At 36.9% G+C, this 22,963-nt stretch overlaps 3 protein-coding genes across 6 annotated transcripts in view; 2 read left to right on the top strand and 1 right to left on the bottom strand.

Moving 5' to 3' along the window:
- dickkopf (protein) overlaps positions 1 to 8,096 on the top strand; it is a gene marked incomplete in the record, with an annotated part of 12,203 nt that extends 4,107 nt beyond the window's left edge. Inside the window, 4 exon segments of one of the 2 annotated variants that reach the window (NM_001078211.1) lie at positions 1,016 to 1,107; positions 5,848 to 6,136; positions 6,482 to 6,585; positions 7,360 to 8,096. In NM_001078211.1, the coding sequence (NP_001071679.1) occupies positions 1,016 to 1,107; positions 5,848 to 6,136; positions 6,482 to 6,585; positions 7,360 to 7,494 (620 nt within the window). 2 annotated transcript variants of the gene reach the window in all.
- A 2,494-nt stretch (positions 8,097 to 10,590) lies between these two features.
- LOC100177804 (palladin-like) overlaps positions 10,591 to 22,963 on the bottom strand; it is a 13,258-nt gene continuing 885 nt past the window's right edge. Inside the window, exons 2-10 of the mRNA XM_002127712.4 lie at positions 22,690 to 22,838; positions 21,738 to 21,800; positions 21,039 to 21,172; positions 20,424 to 20,556; positions 19,256 to 19,388; positions 16,682 to 16,832; positions 16,133 to 16,269; positions 15,592 to 15,743; positions 10,591 to 11,738 (exon numbers count right to left, since the gene is read on the bottom strand). Coding sequence (XP_002127748.1) covers positions 11,606 to 11,738; positions 15,592 to 15,743; positions 16,133 to 16,269; positions 16,682 to 16,832; positions 19,256 to 19,388; positions 20,424 to 20,556; positions 21,039 to 21,172; positions 21,738 to 21,800; positions 22,690 to 22,838 — 1,185 coding nt within the window. The 3' untranslated portion in view covers positions 10,591 to 11,605. The remainder of the gene's footprint in view (positions 11,739 to 15,591; positions 15,744 to 16,132; positions 16,270 to 16,681; positions 16,833 to 19,255; positions 19,389 to 20,423; positions 20,557 to 21,038; positions 21,173 to 21,737; positions 21,801 to 22,689; positions 22,839 to 22,963) is intronic.
- The window catches only part of LOC108950316, a 6,459-nt gene continuing 4,554 nt past the window's right edge, over positions 21,059 to 22,963 (top strand). The window contains exons 1-2 of one of the 3 annotated variants that reach the window (XM_018815768.2): positions 21,061 to 21,147; positions 21,379 to 21,447. The gene's annotated coding sequence lies outside the window, so the exon portion shown is untranslated. Of the gene's footprint in view, positions 21,148 to 21,378; positions 21,448 to 22,963 lie in introns of all 3 variants that reach the window. The other 2 variants (XM_026838654.1, XM_018815767.2) reach the window with 2 other exon arrangements.

Here is a 22,963-nt window from a genome sequence, read left to right as displayed (position 1 = left end):
AGAGGTTACTATCCACCAAGTTACTGTCCGAAACATCTGCTGATCATGAGTTTAGTATCCAGACAGTAACTTGGTCCATCATCAGTGTAAAAGAGGTTACTATCCACCAAGTTACTGTCCGAAACATCTGCTGATCATGAATTTAGTATTCCCAAAACTTATATGTTTTACACACGATTTCTGTTTTCCGTTAAAATTTTAACGTTTTCCAGATCGTAGTTTCACTGTCGCTTACCCGACCGCGGTTGTCGGTGTTTTCTTTGTTACGTCGCTGTTTCGCGTTCCTGTTGTTTCACAAACAATGCGGAACAATGCGTCGCATTGTCACGTCACTGTATCGCGGTTCTAGAAGCCGAATAACCAGGATGTTGGTGCTGCAGTCGCGGCGAACGCGCTTTCATCGAACGCGGCGATGCGTGGGATCCTAACGGGCCACGCGCCGCTCTTTGTTCTTACCGATGAACAGAGATTTAATATCGGCTCCGATTGTTTGTTGACGCCGCAATCCGAGCCCCGACTTCCCGCCGGGCCGCTTTATAATCCCCGATCCCCGGTTGCATGGCTACAAGTCACAAATACGCTTCCCGGCATTTGGCTGTTAGAACAACAACCATATATCATGTCATAATCGGTTAATTATAACGTCACAGATCGGTTTCAGCCGGATAAAGCGTCTATCGCTGCATAGAGCGGGATATTGTCTCGTAATAATACGGATATTCTGTAATACCCGTTAATTGGAACTACAATTAATGAAAAACAATCGAAAGCGAGAGGTCTTGTCTGGATAGTTAAGCCGCTATTCCCGAAACAGGGTTCTCTATTTTGACAGGCGGGTCTAGTGAAAAAAAGATCAAACAAGAAGCGCCACGCTTTGAAGTCGAGGGAAAAAAGCGATCGCGATAAAACGCGACGGCGTTCTAACTTCGCTCAATCTTGTTCTGTAGTTGAAGCGCGATGTTGCTGTCGAAAGTGGTAGCGGTTTACGTATTATGGGTGAACTGTTGCGTTTTAGAGGCGGAATCAACCTCACATGGAAACGACTTAGCGTTGCCCAGCCATGTCAGTCAAATCAAACACGGACAAGTTTCTGGAGGATCCATTTCGGTGAGTGGCGTGCTGTTTTGTGTATTGTAATGGTTTCTGGAACCATGTGGCGTGAAACTTTTACTAAGCGGGCATTAACATCGGTTGATGTGATTTCAATTCCATATTATTTCCTGGATATTGTATATATTGCTGTATTTCTTGGTTACTTATAGACTGTTGATCACGAAATTTTGACGATTCGTAACTTGCAACGGCGGTTAATATTATTAAATTTCTCGGTTTCTAAGTGCTGGAACCAAGTTCGCAGTATTACATGTTTTGCTGTGGTTAGGGATTTCCGAAACTTTGCCAAAGTTTTACTATGTATAGCCAACAACGGTGGTTCAAGCGGTTAAAGTTGACGCCATTTCTATAATTCGAAGTTTAATTGGTTACACTGTTTATTCCTATGTTTTTAGTATTTGCTTTTTAAACTGTATAAGTTTTCAGTAACTTTTGAAACACACCGATTACAATTTTTTTAATCAAGGTTCTGTTCAATGGCGTGTATACTGTTCTAACTTTAGCTTGATTTCCTGAACCGCTATTGAGTTATATATATGTAAGTATGTATGGGACAGGCCATAGAACGCGTTGCGTAGATTTTCATAATTTGTAACACTTTAAACAACGGTTACGGCGGTGGTTAAAAATGTTTGAATATAAATCAAATTTTATTTCCCTTTATTGGTCTAGTTCAGGGGTTTCAAACTGCGTGTCTTAAAACTATAATTTACAATAACTTGTAAAAATATTCGCCTTGTGGTGTGTAAAGTGTTAAAACTTATAGTAATTTAGTGTGCCGTAAATGGGAGAATTCAAGCGCATTGTTAGCAAAATGTTTGAACACGCTTATTGCTGTAGCTGGCTGTATTATGTTTCGTATGCTTGTATGTTTAGCTAAGTTTTGGCGGCGTTTACCCGTGTTTGATGCTAAACTGTCAATAACAAGTTAGCCTATTACTACCATACTATAGCTGTTGATTAAACATTTTTTATAAAATATAAGTTTGTTTTTGTTTCCTATTTTTAGTATGATGCTGGTATAAAATTGATTTTAATTTTAACAACTCGCCGTCTACGAAGTGATTTACTGTTTCAAGTTATTGAAGCCTTAGTTTGTAGTAAAACTTGAAAACATAGTTTTATTAGGTGAGATCCTATAGTGAAGGATATAGGCCATAGTTGGCCCATTACTCCTATTGTACTGAAACAGCTTCAGAAGCTTAAGTAATAGCAAAGCAGTAAATGCTCCATTCCTGCGGCTTAAGTACGGAAAGTTCCGTTAGTTAAACTTGGTGGTTTCGGCAAAAATGTTTTCTGGGTATTGTGGGAGTTGGGAACCAAGGGATGACAGAATCCGCGCGCGGTTGAGATCAGTTGTTGGATTAGTTGTTTGAATGAATGATCTTTGCGTTAGCTGGAAAACGACAGTCGTTATAACATGGGTATGCTGTCGACAGTCGTTATAACATGGGTATTAAGCAACCATTGCTGCAGAATATACTTACTGTTGTTGTTCACACAACGCAATGACACAACCACTACTTAACCGCGCTTTAAAGTTTGCTTTTAAATCGATCTGCTGAATATTTGACGCTCTGCGTTCGCTATGGGATCTTCAACCCTGGATTGAAACCTAGATTCCCCGGTTCTCCGACCCTGGCCTAGATTCGAACCCAGGAACCCCGGTTCTCCGACCCTGGCCTGGATTCGAACCCAGGAACCCCGGTTGCCCGACCCCGGTCTGGATTCGAACCCAGGAACCCCGGTTGTCCGACCCCGGCCTGGATTCGAATCCAGGAATTTTGGTTCTCCAACCCTGGCCTGGATTCGAACCCAGAATCTTTGGTTCTCCAACCCTGTCCTGGATTCGAACCCAGGTCCCCCACGCCATTCACAATATCTAAACTATACTTCAATTCCTGCACCGCGTCTCCATCGATCGCGGTATCTCAAATATTCGAAGGAGATAACAGTGGCGACTATGACATCATAAGGATATTTGTAAAGCTCTTGAAAGTCGCGATACCGTAGCGCAAGATGTCGATTGAAATATTCAACTTACCCATTGTTTGAGAATAGAATTACAAATGTTTATTTTAGAATATAAATCGATAAGCGCCACTTGATTATTATTGATTGTATTTGTTCGATGTCTGACGATTATCTCGATGTTTAAACAAAAGACTTCTGTGACGTCATAATACCGCCACAACCGCATCATTGTTTCAAGTAATTGTCGAACGCGATAAAAGTTAATTCAATAGAAATATAACTTCCGCTTATTTTCATCTTTGATGACGTCACCTTAAGGTGTTCCTCTTACGTCATAGGAAAAGCTCTAAAGTATGTGACGTCAACAAAACGTGACGTATTTTTATGACGTCACAAAATTTGTCCATGTGACATCATGGCAGAAAATCGCGCCATCACGCGGGTAAGATGGAATATTCGGGGTCACGAGGTCGCGCGTTTTCTTTGTTCACGTCACAATGCCCGAACAACCCCTTTGAAGTATCGCGTTTGCATCTCGGGGGTTGGGGGTAGGGGTTAAGTAGGGAAACCAGCCCCCTAACCCCCATAGAGGGTTTGTAAACGCCGCCCGCTTCTACATTCGGTTTCCATCTTCGCCATTGTTATCCTCCCGTTTCCAACCGACTGTGACGTAACAATATTCCGATAATCGCCAAACAGAAGAACAACTGTGACGTAACAATCCGACCAGAAACGCTCCAGTTTCGAAACAAAGCAAACCGCGATTTTGACAGCGAGAACCGCTTTCCCTCTTACGTCATATCCGTTGCGAATGTTTGATCGATTATGACGATAAAACGAAATTCTTTCTCGTTTATAAACACGTGTTGCAGCTAAATTGTGACGAAATAATATAAATTACACACGTCACAATGTTGATACAGCTGCGTGTGACGTCATCAAGCTGCAGAGATTTCGACACTCGGTCGGTAATTTCGGCAAAACCAAGAAATTCCTCGATCTCCGGAAAGAAGCTGTCGTCGCGTCGCGTGGCAGGTGTTCAGAAGGCTTTGTGACGTAACAGAAGCAACGCGCGAGCCGCTTTAATAAGTTTCGTTTCCAGGATGTATGTTTAGGATTGTGGAATTTCCGGCCCGCTAAAAGTGGGGGGGGGACGAACATCAGCGCGATCAGGTTTCTTGACATCACAACCGCTATCATGACGAAACAATCACTCTTCGGTATTGTGACGTAACAAATACCTGACAATCCTTGTCGATTATTTCCCGAATTTTAATCGCGTTTGTAACAATTAAGTTTAGCGTCACTGTTTGAGCGATCGTGAAAAATCGCGCCGTCGTCGATTTTGAAAGAAACCAAAATATTAACAATCACTTTTCGCGACTTGTGTAAATAAACTACGATCATGTTTTAGAATTCCGGCATTGTGACGTCATAATAATGATGGTCGGTTAATTCATGAAGACTTCGAAATTCTGGAATCTAAACAATTGATAAGCGCGACTATGTGTCGTTATGACGTGATAATGCTTCTAAAACAACAATGAAACATCGTGATGTCGAGCGTTCAAAGCGAAGTCGCGAAATTAATTTTTTATCGAATAAATTCGCTGAATTTTTAAGATAGAGGATTTTTAACAATTTTCATCAAAGTTATTTTAACCATAATCGCATTTGTAACCTGTATAACATTCGCGATATAAGGATATAGGGGTTACATAAAGTTAATAAAACCACCGTAATATATAAGCTCTAATACGGCTTAATATAGGGACAAATTGAAACAATGTTTGCAACTATATCACATTTATTCATTTAGTTAAAACGGTACATCAAGATTCAAAAGATTCATTTTTTTGCTCTTTTTATTGTAAAATACTTACTGTTTATTTAATTGACTTTTCGCGATGGCTTATTTATATGCGCGCCCAACGCCAGGTGTTTCATTCATAGAAAACGAAACACTCCAGATATCTTCATCATCATAATCATTTATTGTCCACGTCATAAATAATTCAGGAATTCTATTTTTGGATTTATTGTTCGATCATCATTCGATTATGACGTTGCACTTCGTGTTTGTTGTTAATAAGTTTTTAAACTTAAACGACCTCGTGGGTCGTAGTTGCTTAGGAATGTCGCAAAGTGTTAACTTGAGAATGTATATCTTTGTGTAAGACCAGACATTGTTAAAAATTCATTTTTGTTGATTTTGCGAGCCGGTACACTGTTTGTCGTTTATCCCACGAACCGGTACACTGTTTGTCGTCAGTACATCAATGCCTTCTGATAGCCCGACAGCGAGCAGAAGGTACACGGTAACTACGAGCGCAAACATTACAACGTAGTTTGATACACTCATTGTACCCACGTTATCGTAAGTAAACATAACTTTATCGCGGATTCGGGAATTAGCTTCGCTTCAAAGCAATATATGTGTGCTTGCTGTCTAACACCGGAAAGGATTGACAGATAGGTTGATGACGTCATGGTTCGTGACGTCATTAATTGATTAGGTTTCAGGGAAATGTTGTTGCAGTTTTACAAAATGTTAAAACTTGTTTCTAAATTGTTGTTTTTGGTAAAAGTTTTGCAGCACAAAGTAAACATATTGTAAAATAGACATTTTCTTGTCTGTTTTTATACATACATTACAGGCCAAGTATGTATAATACGATTTTTATCATAAACGTTTTGTTTTAAAAATTAAAACTATCTTCAGTGATGTCAGAAGTTATAATTATCCCATTTTCTTTGCAGTATCGTTGCGCGGGAAATCGTCCTGGTCAGTGCGGACCTTATAACAGAAAACAGAGAAATCACAACAAAATAGAAAAGAGAAAAAGGCGAGCTTGTAAAAAGAGAGAAAACAAATGTAAAAGGAATAAAATCCGGAAGTGCCATCGATCACGGAAGTGTCGGTCACACGCAGTGAAGAGATGTCGAAGATTGAAGCGAAGGTGTATGAATAACCGGCCGTTGGTGGAGAACCCACCGCCCAAGAACCCAAACGACAAGCCAGCATCTACACCTACTATAATACCTAAACGTAAGTTGAGTTGTTGGTATATAGGTGTATGGATAGTGGATTCATCATTGTTTCCTTCTGTATACATATACTGAGTTATGACTAGTTCGGAATAATTTAGATTTGTTATTTTATTAACCATGACAATCGGCCTCTAAAATAAACAAGGCCATGAGCAGAGGTTTGTTTGTGCCCTACCAATAAATTCCTTGACAGTGCAGTATAAATTGATACAACTGATTCAACTATCTTAACAGTACAACTTAAAACTGAGCATGAGGTGCGGCAAGGCCCCCGTGTTATAACTCGACAGTGAGCATGAGGTGTATGAAACATATATTAACCCATACACTTACACTTACACAGGCGAAAAAGAGAAGTGCAACAACACATACGAATGCGCCGATGGTTTCTGTTGCGCACAACATGGTTTAGTTAAGAGATGCAAACCCTTTCTTAGGATTGGACACGTAAGTTACATTCTATTTATAGATCTTGTCATTGAATTAATACCTTTTATGCCTTAATACAGTAGGCTGGGGTAAAATGTTCTGTGTTTTCAATCTCTATTTCGTGGTCACATTTTGTAGTAAACAAATAATATTTACAGAATTATATAATTGTATCCTTGGGACTTTAACAGAGTGTTGTTGATTGTTAAAATACGATCAGAAAATATAGGATATTATGGAATACCGGTATCCATCTTATCCCACCCTACTGAACAAACTGCATCGTTAGGCTCTTTACTAATTCACCAGCAACAACATCGTGACCATACTCACCACACCCATAAATTTGCATCTAATTTCACCACCTTGACCAAATCAAATACAAAATCTTGCCCGAACCTCAACACATACAATTGACTCTCTGACCTGTAAAGTAATCGTTCTCAAGTGCTTAGTTAACAACTGGGTGTCTACTTTAACTGTAAATGGCCGCGGAATTTTTGGGTTACCAAAAATTTAGTAGTTCAGGCTTCATGTTTTGTTTAGCAGCCACGCTTTTTTTGACATTTTTACTCAAGTAGTTTTAACCCATACCATGTTTAACGACTGTTATTTTGTTGCTAATTGCGCAGGCATAAAACCTTGATGTTACTGCCAGGCGCATTATAATTGTGTTGTAAAGCCTTGATGTTGATCTAATTGGGAATTCACATATGTCTCTTTTTACCCAACTAGTTTTTATTTGTATTTTACGACCAAAGCCTTAAAGTTGACCTATATGTTAATTTACAGATATGTCCTCGTCCAAGACAGCACCATAAACGTAGCCCTGACTCCTACGAACGTTGCGACTGCGAAGCTGGGCTGGCATGTCTTGCTTCAACAAACCGCCATCACAAGTGCCAACGTACGTCATTGATAACGTGACGTTACTATTGATTACGTCACTGTGACGTCAAGTTGCTTCGGGGTGTACAGGGGGGCGGGTCGATGACGTAGTAGTCAAGACATTGTTACAGAATACTGGCCATTGTAATTGTAAAGCAACAATACCTGAAAACTTAAAACGCTCGAAATTGCGCGAAGGTGGAAATCGCCCGATAACCGACCAGCCTTGAAATTACTCCGCGGTTCAAATTTGCTCCAATGCTAATGCGATTGCGTGGTCTCGGCTTCGGCCAAAAGGTCTTCATTATACGCTTGTGTTGGTTAAAGCAGCTGAAGGTATTTGCAAAACAACCCAAAATGCCGATGCTAAAACACATATGCCGCAAAATGAAAGCGGACACGCGATTTTTGCTCTTTTCGCTCATTTTCTGTCAAACATGATGAATATGTGTCAATGGTTCATGCGTCACCACAATAAACAACAATTACAAGTAAAAACCCCATTTTCAACCACCCACCCGCTAAAATTTTGTGAAAATTTTACTTTTTTCGCTGCTCTTTTAATAACCATGAAATAACTTTGTATTTTCTTGTTTTCTTTTAATTTTCGTTCCCCTATTCAATACAAGTTCGTTCTGGAATTCCGAAATTCTTAATCGATTATGACGTCACAGTGAAACAATTGTGACTATACAGTAGTCTCAAAGCAGCAGAATGACTTTGTTATATAACAGCAGTTCTAGTAATCAGATTATTTAGAGGAATTTTAGCAGTTTTTGGGTAGTTATCAAGTAGAATATATAATATAAAGCCGTAGGGATCAGTAATGTAGGTCTAGTAGTAATACTAGTCTTTTAGCTTTATTATATTAGTATATTGAGCATTTACGGTATAATTAATCAGAAAATGAGTATTATGTCGTAATATTGAGCGATTTTATTCGCACATATTAGCACTGCTGTATAATAACTTAGGATTAGGTACAAAGCTTCCAAGGCTTTGCGCATTAATGGTAAAATGCCTTCGCTATTTTGGTATTGGCGTATTTCCAAATATGCAGCCTTTTCTGAGAATATATGCCCGCAATTGTGCAAATTACCATAATTAATATACATTATACTTTGCCACTGTAACGTTATCTGCTATAATAATACTTAACAATAGCAACTGTAACTTAAAAACAGCCGAATTCTGTATTTTAATTGTGAATTGTAGTTTTGGGTGTTACTACAAAAAGCGGGTACTTAGTTTCGAGGCATGCATCGTAATCAGCCCTTTTTGCTTGTCCGCGCGCGTTTCTTAATTGCTGGAATGTTACAATCTCTAATGCGTGTTTACTTGCAGTACAGTTTAGTAGTTAGTAGCTGAACGCGATTGCTTGTTAAGAAAAATGATGATAAGTTATAAAACAAAGGTGAGTGTACGATCTATATAGAAGTATTTATTTATATATTTTATTTAAGTATTCCTACGAATTAGGAATGTAAGTAATTTGTTATTTAAAGTGATTTGTGTTATTTAAATTGTCTTTAAAATTGAAAGTAGTCTGTAATTTGTTGCTGTTCTTGCATAATGCAGGTCAGCGTAGATATTTCTTTATTTGTTCTTTTAAGCGGCGTTTACACTACAGCGTAGATCCCCTCGCTGTAAAATTAATAAAACAAAGAAATATCTACACCCAGCGTTGTTAGTCTAATGTTGCCGGCTATTTTTAGTCAGTCACTACTGTAGTGCATTTTGCTTAGTTATAAGCGATTAATAGATATTTTGTTATAATAATGTCTGGTGTTATTTCTCAATTCCTGGGCCTAAAATGAACCTATGATTTAGTCGCTTATAACTTTTCACCCACAGGTGTCACCTAAAACGCTTGTACTGTATCTCATAGATACTTCGTACGATATTCTGTGGTGTACATAAGATGATTTATGCAGTGTTATAAGTAATGCTTTTTGGGTGGTTGGCACCCTGTCATGATAAATAGATATTTGAGAGTGTGTATTTAGGGGTGAAGCGCCGATGAAAGACGTTGTAGCGGTAATACTCGAATAACTGCGGTCCATTAAACTTGAATGCTCGTCGGCGCGTTATGGCGTTTTTAACAACGCGTTTGCGCCTACGCCTTTGAAGTATGCTAATATGGCGTGCTTCCATACCGCTCTGTTAGCTGTAAACACCATCGTAGTGGAGCAAATTTTGGAATAAGTTTTTCACGCTAGAAGTAAAGTCTGATAACTTTTGGCGCTAATCCTTTGGCGGATTTTTTAGCTGATGCGTTGCCAATGTTGTATAGCGCGTTGCTTTGATCTAGACCACCCTGGATTTTGTGATGTTGTAATAAACATGAAAGAATGTTTGCCCCGCTTGTTGAATTGCTACCATACGCCCCGCTCCCTTTTGGGCATATTTTGTTACACACGACCCAAAAATACCCCCAGTCCCTTTTCAAATCTTAATTACCTATGTGAGTAATAGTTTACGCTCAATGGACACGAAACTGGTTTGGTCCAGAAATCGGAGAGTTCCTATGTTTTTACTGCTAATCTATGTCCTGTAATATAACCTCTAGCTTCAACAGTTCCACTAAAGTTATGTGGTACTAATAACATGCCTACAGCAGGAACACCTGTTGCTTAAATAAGCCACACCTAAGTTCAGGGTCTTATTTCATTTTTAACGTGTTTGCACAGATTGCCACCAGAAAAACACCCCTAAAACTTTTACAGTTGCTATACTTCTGAAATATTTTGTAGAAAGCATATGTACGTTTCGTTGCATCGAGTGTAATTCAAAATTACTCCTTCGAAAAATCTTGTTACTTTTGTTCATAACCCCTAAGTTGGCAATTACAATGTTTTTATCTTTTTCTTTTGCTTAGACAGAGGTACAATATTGGTTTAAACCTTTTGCCTAAGCAACAAGCCGAAAGATTTACACGCAAATCTAAAGCAGTAGTATTGATATACGCTTGTGTGTAGTTGCCGCTTTGGTTTTCTCAAAAGATCAGTTTAAAACACGATCGGGATATTTGGATATTATAGGCAAAATGTGTCCCGTCTGGTCTTCTCCCACCCTACTATATATATATTTTATGTAAAACAGCTGGTTTGAATAGTAAAAAAAGCTTTGATAAAACGCTGTATTGTTGGCAGTTTATTAATTGGACGAAATCTTGGAATATTTGAAATTACAATCACAGTTGTTCTAAGGTTTCTTACATATGTTGGTTAAGTTACTAAACTATTATTGTTGTTAGTGCATGTTACGTAGAAGGCGGAATATAATAATAAGTGCGGAAGTGACGGAATGTTTTGAAAGAAAATCGTTGTGATGTCATACACTCTTCTATGACGTAATAATCAATGATAAAGGATTAAAAATTGTGACGCAAATTCTCGATTATTGAATCAGAATAGAAACTGTGACGGAACAAAGGCTACTGCATGACGTCATATACAGATGAACACCGGGGAATTCCGAATAAATTTGGCGAAAATATTTACACTTTCGTAAAAGCGGTTTTGGTAAAAGGCGTATGTAGCAAAAGCACAGGTATATAGCTCGACGGGTGCCGATGTGCGTCATGTGCACTTTGGGCCGATTGTGCACGTTGTGCATTTGGTCACATGGGAGCACTTATGTATTGTGTGCGCTTTGGGCTCATGCTACAATCGTTAAACATGCGGTGTGAAATGCACACGTTGCACATAGGCACACATTTTGCACACAGACGCACATATGCACACGCCACCACATATAGGGCTTACAAAGCAATATTGGCGCTTATATACAAGCGTTATATATTATAGATCACAGCGTTCATTCCCAACCTTTACAAAACGTATTTAAATGGCAATTCTAATCGGACAGCAAAACTTAATTGGCAGAAAAGTCACTTCGATGGTGTTTTGGTATAAATACATTTCATCATATGCTGCGGTATTTTTGGGCCGCTAATTTTTAGAACACTTTGGCTGAAAAACGCTACAAACGACGTCATAATCATTACAAGTGACGTCATAAAACTTACATCATATATTTTACAGTTTTCCTCATGTCTTTTTTTATAACTTTAAAAGTTAAAATCGTTTTAAAACTAAAAATACAGAACAGTTACACTTTCGGTGGTAATTGTGACGTCATTATGACGTCACAGATCATCGGATTCTGGAAGCAATGTCTGTTCTAGATATTTTATAGCTCGGGTCTGACGTGTCTGTTTGGTGACGTCATCGTCCTCTTCCCGTAGTGCGCGCATTACTTCGGATTCCTCGCTGTTTTTCCTGTGATGTAATGGTGGATAAGAAAACGGTATAAGTGCATTTGTTAAAGTAGGAAAGAGTAAAAAGTAGAAATTCTTAGTCATACAGAAAATAATCACCCATAAAGTTATATACGTTGTGATTCGTAAACGGGCACGAGGTGTATGAAACAGAAAAACCGTGTTTTAACTACTGTCGTTGCCCCGCCATGCGAGGATAAATAAGTTACATACATGGCAACTTGTAAGCAGGCATTAGGTGTATGAAACAGAACACCCGTGTTATAACGACTGTCGTTTCCCCGCTATGTGAGGATAAATAAGTTACATATATATGAAACGTGACATCATACCTTCTTGCCACCATATTCGAAAGATTATATTTAGATAAACATAGACATAGCAATTTTAACAAAGGTCTCAGTTCCTGACAACACCTTAAACCACCGCATACAAACACAGTACAAGTTATTTTAACCCAAATATAAACCATCCATTATTATTACTAAGGTCAGAACGTCATAAACACAAATGTCACGTCACAAGTCGGAACGCGCCCAAGTTTATTATGACGTCACAATCTTAAACAGCTGTTCCCTCCACTCGCGTTATAAGCGCATGTCTCGTAAACAAACAGAAGGTTCTGTTACGTAAACAATACACGGCTTAGCGCTTTGAAGTGGCTTATTACAACACTTGTGAGATAAAGAACAGCTTTTACTACTCCACCCCGGCACTTTACCATTATGATAAATGAAAGGGGGTTTGTTTAGTGATAAATCGGTCAAATACAACCTATGTATGGTGTAGAGTACGAACACACGGGGATTATACGGTTTAGAAATCTGTTAGTGGCCTAAATTATATGCTGTGTTTTATGTGCTATATTTCATTAAAACTAAATTATACAGGTACGAGGTGAATGAACTGTTATAGTCCGCCATGCGAGGATAAATAAGTTACATACATGGTAACTTGTAAGCGTGCACGAGGTATATGAAACAGAACACCCGTGTTATAATGACTGTCATGCCCCGCCACGCGGGGATAAATAAGTTACATACGTGGTAACTTGTAAGCGGGCACGAGGTATATGAAACAGAACACCCGTGTTATAACGACTGTCGTTGCCCCGCCATGCGAGGATAAATAAGTTACATACGTGGTAACTTGTAAGCGGGCACGAGGTATATGAAACAGAACACCCGTGTTATAATGACTGTCATGCCCCGCCACGCGAGGATAAATAAGTTTATTCAAAAAGATTTATTGCCCCATATGCGTTTTAAACTCTTGGGTTATCTGAGTTCGCAATATTTAAATTAGCTGTTATTGTGACGTAACAACGAACCATTTTGAACTCATAATACCCCCTGTGACGTCACGTGATCAACAATGTTTGAAGTTCTAGATTACAATCCACTGTTACGTCATAATGGACGAAATAATCTCGTATTCTATAATTCATGAAACTTTCCGACCGGAAGTGGCGCGGATGAATATTTAACGCGATATCGCGTTAAAGGATCTATTTTTACGTCATTATGACCTTTGTGAACTTTTTAATGCAAACCATGGAAATCTTAATCGTATTATTATGATATCTATGCCAGGGTATTATTTTGGTTACTTACACCGCTGGCGGTATGCGGAAATACGAATGTTATGAGGGGTCTATATATAGAAGTCAAGTGTGTGGGGAAAGATGGCCTTCAGCACATTATATTCAAATATGTTGATCGTGTTTTAAACAATTAACAACGATCTATGGGAATCGTGAGGATACGGTTTTATGATTCTTTGAATGTTCCTTGTTTACTACAGAATGAGACGAGAAAATACAAAAATGAAAAGGTGTCCCACTTTTCCTATCTATCTATACACACAAACATATTACACACGTGTTTACCAACGAATATATATTTTAAACGTCGATATTTTAACGCACGTTCCTACTTAAACTGCACCGTTTTAATCGAAATTCGCACTACACTTATAATAAATAGAACATCGGGTATTTTTATCGCATATTCGTAATAGGGAGAGTTGAAATAACTATTTTGGGCAATATCTGAATACTATTGCGTGTTATGCAATATATAGACACTCATTATAACAACGTTTTTTATCATAGACCAAGAAAAAAGTATTTTTACCGCGTATCCTCTACGTATTAACGTGTGTGTAATTTTAGCAGTAGAATATACGTGTTCGATTAAACTTGGTCGGGGTGCCGATTTAAAATATTTTTTCGGTTACTTTTAAACTGTTTAAGCAGCTCTACAACGAGCATGAGGTATATTTGTAGAGGTACAGCATAAACGTGCATATTAAATATCTCCGTTGTGCTTTTTAACCTCTTTAAACAAATTTATAAGTGTAATTGCGTATTTAACAATCAAATGTCACCCCACTGCCCAAGTTTTATATGTGGTAACTTGTAAGCGTTGTTGTCCTGCCAGCATGCGAGAATAAATAAGTTACATTCATTGATACCCCAGTCCCCAGGTTTGTGAAAAATCCCCAAACGTGACGCTTTTTTACTTATAACAAAAACACTTTTGGGTGATGTAACTTTTAGATATTACCTGGATTTGTTTAGCACAGTAATCTCATTCATAGATATCATCTATATATTCCTATGATCTTTATGGGCTTACAGACCACACGCAGATTATAGGGTTGGAACATGACAAAACAAACACATATGTGACGTAACAACTACATTACATGAAAAGCATTTTAACTCTGTGTCGTCATAAAACCCCTTTGTTTCATAAAATGTAAACCACGCGAATAATTTTTATTTATTATTGAATGACATCATTTATCTTGATAAATTATGACGTAGAATGTACGTCACATCAACACGTATGTAACATACACCCCCTAAAGAATGTTATTGATGTTATATCGTTATGAATTCCCACATAACTGTACACACGTTAGGCATACCATACGTGACTTATCTTAAATACAGTGTGTATTATACAACTTCAAACGGTTATCACTATTTAACCGGTAAGGGCGTTTTAGGTTGTTTTTATACGTGTAATACATACACTGTACATGTATATGCGATTAATGGTGTGTGTATGTTAGGTTTAACAGCCACGGTTTAATTTGATGGTTTTGCTAAAGTTGTTTTTACCCCCCGCGTGTTTTAACGACTGTGATTTTGCTGCTGTATTCGATTGTGAATATTATGTATTGAAAGGTATTAGCGTATTAAAAACGTAATAATTGAGATATTATTTATAAACTAAAAACTGTTTTATTTCGGCTATTTTGCGAACGGCCTTTACTTCGTTACAGATGTGGCGTTTGACGTAATTTTGACTCCGTATCGCCAACTAGCGGTAGTTAAATGAACGATAAAATATAACTTATTTATCCTCGCAATGACAGTCGTTATAACACGGATGTTCTGTTTCATACACCTCGTGCCCGTTTACAAGTTACCATGTGTGTAACTTTGTGAGTGATTGTTTTTTTATCTATGGCTGATAATATAGACAACCCATTGGTAACCACTGGGTTGGAGTAATTGCCCTTAGGTATCTTGCCCATGGACACATACGCCCACAATGATAGGCTAGCAAGGAATCCTTAATCTCTGAGCTAGAGGCAGGCATGCAAACCACTGTGCAATTACTTCAACATTATATAAAATATGATGTCAGTGTCACCCAAATAATGACCCACAAAGTAACATACATGATAACTGGCACGAGGCGCACACCTGTGTTAAGTGAGTTACATTCATTTACTCATTCATTCATTCAAGGCACCTTACATCCCAAACATTAGGCCTGTATTTAAAATATCAACAAAAAACAAAACTGGTCTTTATATAAGTAAAGTTGCATTCTCACCTTTGTTGTGGCCTGTTGACTTGCCCATCATACGACTCTTGTACATTCCTTGATGAATATAAACCAAGGGAAGTGCTTGGTATTACACGCTTGCTGTCTTGTTTAGGGGCTTGTGTTTGGTTGGGGGGGATGTAGACTGTAGGCTTGCGGTTCTGGGGATAACAGGTTGCAAGTTAGTGATGGTGTTGTAAATATTACCCCAACATTGTGTATGCATATTCTATTGTATATAGGTGAGGTCCTACAGTGAGGCATGCCATGGGACCTGGGGTTTAAACCAGAGTTGCCAATTACCCCAACATTGTATAAGCATATTCTATTCTATATGGGTGAGGTCCTACAGTGAGGCATGCCATGGGACCTGGGATTTAGACCAGAGTTGGCCCATTACCCCAACATTGTATATGCACATTCTATTCTATATGGGTGAGGTCCTACAGTGAGGCACGCCATGGGACCTGGGGCTTAGACCACAGTTTGCTTATCACCCAAAATATATTTGTAAAGTGTAATAATACATATATATTACAAAACAACCCACCTGAATTTTCTGTCCATCATTCTTAACAGTGACATTACAACGTGAAGATTTTGTTCCATGTTTGTTCATAATGGTGCAAGTATACATCCCAAGTGTTTCGTTCGATAGTTCCCCCAATACTAAAGTATGGACTGGCCCTATGTATAACAGGTGTGTAAATAATAATGTAATTAAGTTACTACAAGGTCCCTGGTTCAAGGCTCAGTGTTGTTACTCAGCAAAGAGCAAATTATTTTATACAAACAAGCAGAGCTAAAGTATATTGCATTCACCACATTAATCAATGAGGTTCCCTATGTTTGACAACTACAATGTCACCCCAGATTTTACCCTGCTGTTAGGTGTCCATACAAACAAGCAGAGCGAAGTATATTGCATTCACCACATTAATCAATGAGGTTCCCTATGTTTGGCAACTATCTAACTGCATTTTTACAATGTCACCCGCCAAGTTTTTTCCAAAATCCATAAAAACATGTTTAATACATAATTCCAACAATGTCACCCTTTGTTTAAAGGTATACGCAAAACAGCATATAGGCCACTTACCATTACATAAAAACCTGATATCTTTTTCCTTTGATTCTCGTGCTGGTTTATTATTATGATACCAATGTACAGAAGGGGTTGGTAGTATGGGTGCAATGCGTACTTCTAACACTGCTGGTTCACCAAGGGGTGCAGAGATGTCTTGTAGGGGCTGCAATGTAGGTGTAATGTTAGAGGTGCAAGGTTCAAGGCTCACTGCTGCTACATATATGGCTTGTAGTGGGTGTAATGTAGGTTTAATGTTAGAGGCGGAAGGTTCAAGGCTTACTGCTGCTACCTATATGGCTTGTAGTGGGTGTAATGTAGGTTTAATATTAGAGGTGGAGGGTTCAAGGCTCACTGCTGCTACACAACCTAAGTTTCCCTGGGGTTTTCCATGTTTGATTATTATAGTTTAAACCTTCACCTTACAATGTTTCTGCTGTAATGTATGGACCCTTAACAACCTGTTTATTGTTGCTAGGCATATTGTAAATTTTATATTGGCTCCTATTGTATAGAAATCATAATTTTTTATACCAAAGTTTCAACATTATGTTACGTACATCTTTTAAACCTAAAACTATGTTCATTATCAATGCTTCATAACTACCAAACGCCCTGATTAAAAGAAAACATCTAGAATACCATCTATCCTATTAAAAATAACATGACTTTATTATAATAGACCAATTCAATTTATCCAATTATTTTGATCTAACGGTATACCCAATAACTTGTTATTTAAGCAAACATATTTGAATGTCTGCCAAGATAATTATGTTGTTTTAGTCTCTTTCATGTCAGTATTGCTAAACCAACAAATAATATTCAATCTTTAGTGACTTGACCTAACTTAATGGAGATAGTGTGTGTGATACTATTTAAAATATATTGTATATAAACCTAATAAACTTTATAAATAGTATCGTACATATCAGATGAGATATTAATAGTTTCTTGTGGGTGGGAATTCATTTAAATGATTGAATGTGGAATATAATATAGTTACATATGATACAGCCATATATATTGATGCTTAATGATGCATATATATATTTTATTTCATCTTATCTGATATTGTACTATTTATATTTATAGGGTTTAGGGCCTTTTTGTTACCTTGTTACCTTAAATGCATAATAATTAAAACTAACAGCGGGGCATGTCATATGTAACTTTTACAATCTTTGTTTATGTTTATACTTTTGTGTTTGTTACATTTTTTACACTATTTTAAGACCGGAAAAAGGAAATATTAGGTTGTTATGCTTGTACATATTAATATAATTGTACATCTCCATAATCAACTTTGTTTGCATAGAATTCTAAGAATTATTTAGGTGGTCTGATAAGGTTAATTGTAAATAAGTGCCTCTGGCCTTTTGTAATGCTTGGCCTTGCTTATATTTTTAACTGCCGTGCTAAAACCTATGAAGTCACCCATGTTTCAAAGTTGGGGTGACATGACACCCCAGGCAACCCCAATGTTACGCCTATGTTTGTGACCATTGGTATCTCATGTATTTACTTTATGGGCGTAACTTACAATGGACAATATATATCATTGCATCAATGTACATTAAATAGCATATGTGGTGTACTGGGATGATGGTTAATAAGTTACTTATATTCAATGTAATTCTATCACAACACGACACATGCTATTAAACCAAATGCTACTAATATGCAGCAAACAAAAGTTTGCAGCAATTCAGCAAGCGGAAGTAGAGTACCAACTAATGGTGCACCAAAGATATATTTGACCAATACCTAACATTATCAGTCTCTTATTTGTGTATGGTGGAGAAATAGAATTAACACTAATACGACCCCGAATATGATGTACCTACAACATCAATAGGCTTGTGTAGAATTATACAGTGCAGCACGCTATGCAATGAATGCAGAGATTAAATTGAAAAGCATTTTACAACCTTGTAATATTATGTACATATTTTTTATGTACACTTCAATAAAAAACAACTATGTAATGAATGCAGGGATCAACTTTTTTACACCCCTGTAATATTACGTACTTAATATATTAATTCATGCATACTCCAGTAAATAGTCTGCAGTAAGCAATGCAATTCAATTCAATGCAGAGTTTAAATTGAAAAGCATTTTGATAACTTCCGATGAATTTAACAGGAAACCTGGCTAGTTTGCATTACTCAATGACATATGCGTTTCATAAGTCATTTGTGTGCGTGGGTTTCATCGAATATTAAATGTTTATAATGTTTTAAGTTGCGTGACTACGTATATTAGTGACTTGAATGAATGTAGTTTTGTTGGTTATTTCCTTTCTCTGTGTTGTTTTAATTTATTAGGTGTTTGTTTTTATACCTTTAGGGAAGACACTTGAATGACATTGCTTCAACCCAGTGGTCAGTAATAGGTTCTTGAACCATAAGTGTCAGGGTAATTGGCTGACTCTGGCCTATATCCCAGCTCCAATGACATGCCCCACTGTAGGACCTCCTGCTACTTCCCACAACCACACCCCACGGCACCAGGCCATACCACAAAACAGATACCACACCACAAAACAGATACCACACCGCACAACAGATACCACACCACACCCACCTTAGTGAAATCAGGTTCGCCATAACTATTGGCTCCAGGTCCTTTTATAAACTTTCCAATGTTTGCAGCAGCTCTACTATGGTTGCCATTACTGGGCACTGGGGGTGGGACCGGGGATGGGGTAGGGGTCGTACTGTGGATAGGAAAAATACTTTGGTTAATAATACTGTGTCTTATAAATACTGTGGGTTAAAACTTAAATTTTTTAAACCCTTGAATTTGTTGCACCACTCCTTACAAATGTTGATATAAATTACTTTGTATTTTTAATTCATATTTTTACCAGAAAAACTATTTCATTATATATAAGTTAAGTTATTTTTTGACAGTTAGTTTTACGAAGTGTCAACAAAACAATAACCTTGAATTAGTTGCACCACTTTTTACAGGTGTTTACGTAATTTAAATTATTTGACCGACATTTTAGCATAAATTAGTTGCACCACTTTCACTCATAATGTATAAATATGTTCCAACACCCACATAAATATTCAACAATATCCGATGAAATCACCTAATTGTTGCGTAATAATGATTAATATTGGGAAACATAAGATGAAACATGGACAAAAATAGTAATACCCAGAACATGATTTAAACATTTAAGTGTTCCTACTGCTATTGTGGAATTCAAGTGGCATTATTACACAGCAATGGAATGTCATTGTTACAAAACAATGACATTGTTTTCATTCCAGAACAATTGATAAAGGGCTTTATGACCTCATAGAGCCATTTACATGTTTTGATTGTTATTGCTTTAAAGCATGGGAAAATGGATGAATAATGAGTAACAAGTATGTGGTATGAGGTACAACATATGTGTAGTATGTGACTGTTTGTGCTAGTGGCGTTTTGAACATTTGGAAAACTATGTTAAAATAGTGAAGTGTCGGTCAAATACAACTTAAATATAAACACCTGTGAAAAGTGGTGCAACCAATTCAAGGTTATTGTTTTGTTGACACTTTGTAAAACTAGCTGCTAAGATACAAGTGTCAGTGGAATATAGCTAAAAAATGTAAATAGCAATTCCGGTAAATGTTTAAAATAAAACATACAACTTAACTGATATATCAACTAGTGAAAAGTGATACAACCAATTTAAGGTTATTGTTTTGTTTACAGTTCACATTATGACATCACACTTTACATTATGACATCATACCTTCCATTCTGACTTTGCCAAGTTTTAACTTCACTAGCTTTTAAACCTGACTCAGTGGTTTTCTCATCTTCCAAAATAAGCTCCTTTATCTCAGGGGTAATTGTGAACGCAGGTGCCTCAGTCAGCAGGGGGGCTAAATGGGATATAATATTAATATATGAACATTATGTGTGGGTCACATCACATTATGTTTTAATACATGTCAACATTATGAGTGAATGTTATGTTTTTAATGTTTAACTGAAATCTGCGGTGACATTGTTAAATTGCAGTAACATTTACACGTTAAAACGTTGGTGTGGTCATGTACAAAATATATCAAAAAGTTGTTTTAAATAAAGTACAACATGCTATGTAAATGTAACAAAGGGTTTACACATTTATTAAAAATTTATTAACTATTAATTAATTAATTAACTCGACTAACAAAATCTAACATACTAATTAATTAATCATTTATTCAATAATCAATAAACCAACTACCTTTATTAGATAACAGGGGGCTGCCAAACCCACCAGGCAACAACAGTACAGTATATATAATAATTAACTAATTAATATAATCACCTTTAACGGATTTATCTTCATTTATTTAATAATTAATGAACTAAATACCTTTCACAGATTTATGATACGCTTTCTGCATCGCTGGTGATTGTGATTGGTGAGATTTCTGCCAATCAGATTCCGCGGAATATTTGTTGTATCTATGTTCACCAGGCTGGTAAGTTACTTGGGGTGTCGCTTTTCTGTGGCATAGAAATAACATTAATATAATTAGAAATACTATAAGTAACATAAAAATATCATAAATTGCATAAAAAATTCTAAATACCATGAAAATATTATAAAAAAAAACAGAAATATCATAAACAACATGAAAATATCATAAATAACATAGAAATATCATAAATAACATAGAAATAATATTTACTACCGAAATTTATCATTGCAGATACGTTATTAATAGCTTTAACTGAGTGTTGAATCCCAGGTTCTTGACCTCAGCCACATAGAACACCAAGTAAGTATTTAAACTTGTTTATATTACCAAATTTGCCGTAAACTTTATTTTATCCCAATTTAGACCCAAAGGGTTTTTTGTAATCTAAATGTAACTATGTATAAATATAAGAAATAGGTACCAACTAACTTAATTGGCTCTTTGGACATTGTCTACCGATTTAAACCCTAATAAGAATTTGTGAGCCATGTGTTATAGTATCACCAAACATTTATATTTGTCACAATGTTTATTGCTGGTCAACAAACAACTTTATGAGGTCATCAAACACCCATTCATCAAATACTCACGTTTGATTGTTAGTTGGTAGTGATGTAACAGTTGGCTGGGGCGGGGGTTTTGATTTCGGTTTGCTTAAAAAAAAACAATTTTTAGCTAAACCTAAAAAATTTGCAATTTTGATATTTTTATTCGGTGAAAAAAAAATTTAAAAAAGGAACTTTTTTTTGCAAAAATCCATAATAAAAATTTGTTTTTGGGCAACTTTTACAGTTTAAGTTTCATTTGACAACGTGCCAATCACTATTTTATTATTCATTATGATTAAACAATCACGTAACAGAACACGTTATGATGCGTTTGTTCAAATTTCTAAGTAAATAGCACAATCATGTTTTGCGGAAGTCAGGTCTATGACATCATAGAAGCATGTGTTTCCTAATAGGGGAAGTAACCAACAATAGGTTCCTGTTTATAACCAAATAAAGACCATTGTGATTTATAAGTGAGATGAATGGAACAATTTAAGCATAAAATATGCAATTAATGACAAACAATGGCTACTGTTTTATTGGTTTCTCAAGTTTTTGACATTAAAATTAATGAATTAAACATAGTTTAAAACTAACATATTTTCTACTTATCTTTATGAAAACAGCAATGCAGATTTTAAAACAATCACCCACAAAGTCTACGCAAGGATAAAGCAAGTTTTTCATGTTTTTTTGGTGTTAATTATTAATGGATTCAACACAGTTTAAGACATCTGACACAGGTGTTCTGTTTCATACACCTCGTGCCTGCTTACGAGTTACCACGTATGTAACTTTGTGGGTGATTATTCTTTTTTTGGGGGGAGATTTTTTCATTTTTTATGTATGGCTGATAATTTAGACATCCCATTAGTGACCACTGGGTTGGAGCAATTGCCGTTAAGTGTCTTGATCAAGGACATACGCCCACAATGGTAGCAGCGTCCATAATAACCACACAGCCACATATAACACAATACACATATCCTACCATAGCTCCATAACAAGTGTAGCTCCCGCACTTTTGATTTTATTCTGTGCTTCATGATGTCCAAGGTTGGTGAAATCTTCCCCATTCACTTTCTCAATCCAATAACCTTCTACCACCCCACACTTGGATGCCTTGCCACCAGCTTTCACCTGTAGTGGTTTTAATAATGATTACTTTGTCCGGCGCCGTGGTATAGTGGTTAGCGCGCCTGCCTGTAACCCAGAGGTAATGGGTTGAAGGCTCGATGCTGCTACCATTGTGGGCGTGTGTCCTT

Source organism: Ciona intestinalis, unplaced genomic scaffold (assembly GCF_000224145.3).
Source record: "Ciona intestinalis unplaced genomic scaffold, KH HT000101.2, whole genome shotgun sequence".
Classification (NCBI taxonomy): domain Eukaryota; kingdom Metazoa; phylum Chordata; class Ascidiacea; order Phlebobranchia; family Cionidae; genus Ciona; species Ciona intestinalis.
The sequence above is the reverse complement of the archived record's forward strand: the minus strand, read 5'-3'. Positions and strand labels throughout refer to the sequence as shown.